The sequence below is a fragment of the Bidens hawaiensis genome, unplaced genomic scaffold, assembly GCF_021521415.1.
Source record: "Bidens hawaiensis isolate Kalapana, Puna unplaced genomic scaffold, B.hawaiensis_p1.1 tig00006781_1, whole genome shotgun sequence".
Lineage (NCBI taxonomy): Eukaryota > Viridiplantae > Streptophyta > Magnoliopsida > Asterales > Asteraceae > Bidens > Bidens hawaiensis.
Window position 1 is genome coordinate 900,357 of NW_027491463.1, and position 4,546 is coordinate 904,902.

The following is a 4,546-nucleotide window of genomic DNA, read 5'->3' on the forward strand; positions in this document are numbered from 1 at the left end:
ACCATCTTTCTAGAAATTTGAAAAAACTGGAGAAAAATGAAGTTCTAGCTTTATGCACGGATGGCGCCAATGAAGAAACACTAACCAGACCCCGAGGCAGATTACTGGTAACCTGGGGGTTGGAGAGCTGTTTCCCACGAGGGGTTAGACCCTTGGAAGATGGTTCTTCTGATAACCTGCAAAATAGACACCGTGAGCTCGTCACTGAGAAGGGGGGGTTCCTCCTTGTGACCACCCTCCGGCGTGAGAATCAGACTAGATTGCTCTTTAAATATAAAAGTATATTAAGAGATTGCTAGAGCAGATATCAGGTATATATGATGATATAAGATAATGTAATAAGATATGATGTTGTAAGATGATCATACCATTGGGGTATTTATAGCCGAAGGTAGGTTTCCAAGGGGTTTAGCCGGCCCAACACGCTACCAACTGTAACCTATGCACGTGCCCTGCCTGTGAGTGGTGGATAGGTAGCGGCTGACACAGAGCAGGCGTGTCGTGCACTCTTCCTCTTCTGCCAACTACAGGCTAGGCACGTGGTATGGCAGGAGTTGGTGGGTAGGCGGCGGCTATTGGTCACAGTGCTGTGGCGTGCTGTCTGCCATGCTGCTGTCAGTGAGCTGTCGCATTCTTGGTCAGATCTTTTGTCTGTACCTCGTCAGGTATCACACAAAAGATCCTCCATCATACGGACTGGCTCATTTAGGCGGGAGTTTTCCCCCTCCCGCCTTTGCTCATTCCTTCAGGTGACACTGGGGAGAGTTAAGTGCCTTGTGCGTGTAGCCATGCTGCGCGGGTGGCCTTCCCTAATGGCTTGTATCCGAGGCTGCGGGGACAGGCGGAGTCCTTCACCATTGGGAGGCATTTCCTGCGGGACCAGCTTGCGTACTGCGCGTAAGGACGTTACGTCTCTGAGCATGGTTGGTCCTGCGGATCCAGTTGGTCTCTGCGCAGACGTCCCTGTTTAAGGTGAGTCTTGCGGGTCCAACTGGGCTCTGCTGGGACCTACCTCTTCATGATCCAACAAGTTGGTATGGTCTTGTCCGACCATGAAAACACTATTAAATATCCTAATAATCAAGTCTATTAGCATGTACCATTCAGAAGTTTTGTTTGACTAATGGAAAGTTTCTTTGGGGAAGATGAATTTCAATTGTAGTGTGCTGACATGGTCAGCATATGAGAAATCACATAAGCAATACCTCTACGGTAATTGTAAATTGTTAAAATCATTTTAATATCATATGTTAAGTATATGTTAAAATTGCATAAGTGCTATTTTTGAAGTGTTCTATACCTCTACGGCTATTTTAATCACATCTCTAGCCATGATATATGTGCACAAAGAAGCACAACATATGACCATGTCGTGCCACGTATCAATTTTATCCTTGCTCGTCATTGCCAAAACAAACGTCATTAAATCATCTCTCATGCTGATCTTATTGATGGTCACTTCTAACATCAATGTAACTATGCAAGTGGTGTTATGCAGGGAAGTAAAGAAAATAAAATTTCTTGTTATTTCAGCAGCATGAGAAGAATCATTCAAAATAAATACATGGAAACTATCATACTCCCTTATCATCATGATCTTCTGTAACATGAATCTACCAAAACATAAATAAATTTAAAAAGAAAAAAGAAAAACAAATCACAACCTTCTTCCCATTTTTGCAAATCCTCTTGCAACTCCAAATATAACTGCTTTTGTCAACAACCCCCTATCAATTGTGCAAGCAAGTGCAACGGCCCCACCAACTACCAAAACCTTCGGAATGTTCTTCCCCGACGGCTTCTCATCGTTCACCGTTTGTTCACATGCTTCAATTATTTCTTGTGAATCATTTGATGTGTTTTCTAAGTGTTTCATCCAGGCGGTGCTGACTTTTGAATTGATGTGTGCCATGTAAGCACAATGAGATAGAGGCGGTCCCGATGCCAGGTGTTTTTGGTACCTACGAAGGCCACGGTCAATCTTTTTCACGGCTCCCCACATTCCTTGACGGACGCCAAGTTTTGCAAGTTCCCATGGGATTCCCATGTCTTCGTGATGAAATAGTAACACTTCACATGCGCTCATTTGCCCATCCCCTTTCCTTGATTCAACTGGTGAATTTTAAAGAATAAACAACAGAAGTTAGTATCAAGTTATAACACATGATAACATGGCGTATGAAATTCACATTTGAAAGTGCATGTTTCGTTAATATGTAATTTGAAGTAGTAGAAAATGTTAGGTGTGGCAATTTCTGACACGGAAATAATCAAGTTTTGGGTGGCCTTCAAGAGGTTAAAGCAGAAGAAGTGGAAGCTGGATTCGAGCCTGAGACCTCTTCTAGAAGGAATCAGCCGCTTACCACTGCACTACTTCATCCCCTTGAAGGTTAAGAGTACACGACTCAAGTTATATTAAAACTTAGATCTTAAACAAGTGGTGGATCAATTACCTGCACGAATCAACCAACTCGAATAGTACAAGTCAACACGTCTTGGTTTGCTTTGACGAGGTACAGATGGATATTGCACGCCCTGAAATAAACCGAGTCATATTTTGGATCAAGAACCATAATTGAAGTAGAAGATTTTCATGCCAAACATAAAATTTAAGCAAATTAAGTTCCTATCATTATCAAGAACCTAACTTTTGGACATAAAGTTCTACCTAAAGTTGTTCATGCCCAATTTAAGGTTTGCATTTATTGTACCAAAACAACACTACAACAAAAGTAATCTAAGAAAGTATCATCAATTTCTTACCTTTGTAACACAATAGTAGGCTGTTCCTGACTCCCATATTCTACGACCGATTATGTACTCCCTATCACTACAAAAGTACGGGAACTGCAAAACCAATTGTTGCATGTAAGAATATAGGCAATGTAAGGCATTATGAACATAAAAACACATCAAAAATTCAAACTTTATACCTTACGAACCCACTTAACCACCATTGTTCCATTATTGGGGCACTCTTCTATTGTTTCAGCTTCTAACAACATATCATCCCATTTCAATCTAAACTCGTCATCCCAAAAGAAATCCCTCATCATTTCGGGTGTCATATCTTCATATACGGACCGAGATCGGTATTGTGGAGGTCCAGTCTTCGAAATTATATAACATAACATAATACAAGCAGTCACAGCATATTCAAATTTTAAACTGTTAAACATTGTTGATATAATGTGAAGAAAAAAGAAAGCTACCTCAGGGTCTCTTCTCCATGCTTGATAGCTCATGTTTGCAGTCGATTTATCCATCATTTCAATCCAAGCAGGACCTCCATCTTTCTCATTAACAAGTTTGGATATATGCTTCAAATCATCTTCTCCAACAAAATTCTTGATTTCACCATCCAACTTTGATGAACTGAACACATAAAAATCAAATTCAGTCACAAATTTCATATTAAAGACTATCTTTTTGTATATTCTCATCAAGCATGTTAGAACACATAAAAATCAAATTCAGTCACCAATTTCACATTAATACTGAATTATTATTATTATTTTTTTTTGTATATTCTCCATAAGGCTCAAGCATGTTAGTTGAATACATAAAAATCAAATTCAGTCACAAATTTCACATTAAAAATTGTGTTTTTTTTTATATTCTGATCAAACATGTTATTTGAACACATCAAAGACTATCTTTTTATATACTTTGCTTCAAGCATGCAACGTGAATCTCAAAAGTTATCAAGAAAGTTAACCTGGTATCGGAAAACGTTGACGCCAGCTCCGACGAAGCAAACTCCGGCGACCCAGTGCCGGAAAACTGAAAGAGACAACTGGGTATTTGAGATTTCAACGAATTGAAATCAAAACTTGGAATTGACGGAACAAAATCAATAGACGAATAACTCTTGGAAGGTAAAGTTAAGTTCTTGATAGCCAATTGAGCCCATTTGGGTCGCCAAACCCACCCAACCAAAACCCCAAACACAACCCCAATCCAAAGAGGCAGAACCAAATTCACAAGTTCCGGCAACACATTCCATACATACAGAGCCCAAATTGCAGCCATGACAAAACCCTAATCCCAATTTACTCGGGTTTGAAAACCCCCTTTACCAATTAGGGTTTATGAATGTTGGTGAGAGGAAGATAAGAAGATAAATAAAGATGACAGAAAGATTGGATAAGAATCGAAAACGGTAGAGTCTGGGTGGGCCCGATTAGCTGATTGCAGGAATAAAGACAAATTTTTCTCCGACTGTCACCGCCGTGGTGGGTTAATCTTCGGCAGCCAGGTGGTGGTTGTTGATCGGATTAAAGATCAGAAGTTTGGGAATCTTATTTTCAAAGGGTGGATGATTATGATTATAATTTATGATTTTATGAATGAATAATATGAGTTTTGTTGACTGTGGCTGGCTTGTTACTTATTGGTTAAAGTTTCGGGGTTTGGTGGGTGGGCATTGCACCGCGTAATTGTTGAATTATCTTGTTCCACGTTTCTATTCAAACTTCAGGTACTCTTTTCTTTTGACTACAAAAAGTATGATATAAACATTAACCATGTTCAATTATTAATATGC

General features: G+C 39.7%; 1 protein-coding gene across 1 annotated transcript; it reads right to left on the reverse strand.

Annotated features, from left to right (window-relative positions):
• Positions 1 to 1,508: 1,508 nt before the first annotated feature.
• LOC143633548 (uncharacterized) lies at positions 1,509 to 4,078 on the reverse strand. The gene is made up of 6 exons (XM_077101828.1): positions 3,719 to 4,078; positions 3,213 to 3,375; positions 2,934 to 3,110; positions 2,764 to 2,847; positions 2,454 to 2,535; positions 1,509 to 2,112 (listed from the first exon to the last, which is right to left on the reverse strand). The coding sequence occupies exons 1-6, from the start codon at positions 4,030 to 4,032 to the stop codon at positions 1,658 to 1,660; spliced, it is 1,275 nt and encodes a 424-aa protein (XP_076957943.1). The 5' UTR covers positions 4,033 to 4,078; the 3' UTR covers positions 1,509 to 1,657.
• Between the last annotated feature and the right edge of the window lie 468 nt (positions 4,079 to 4,546).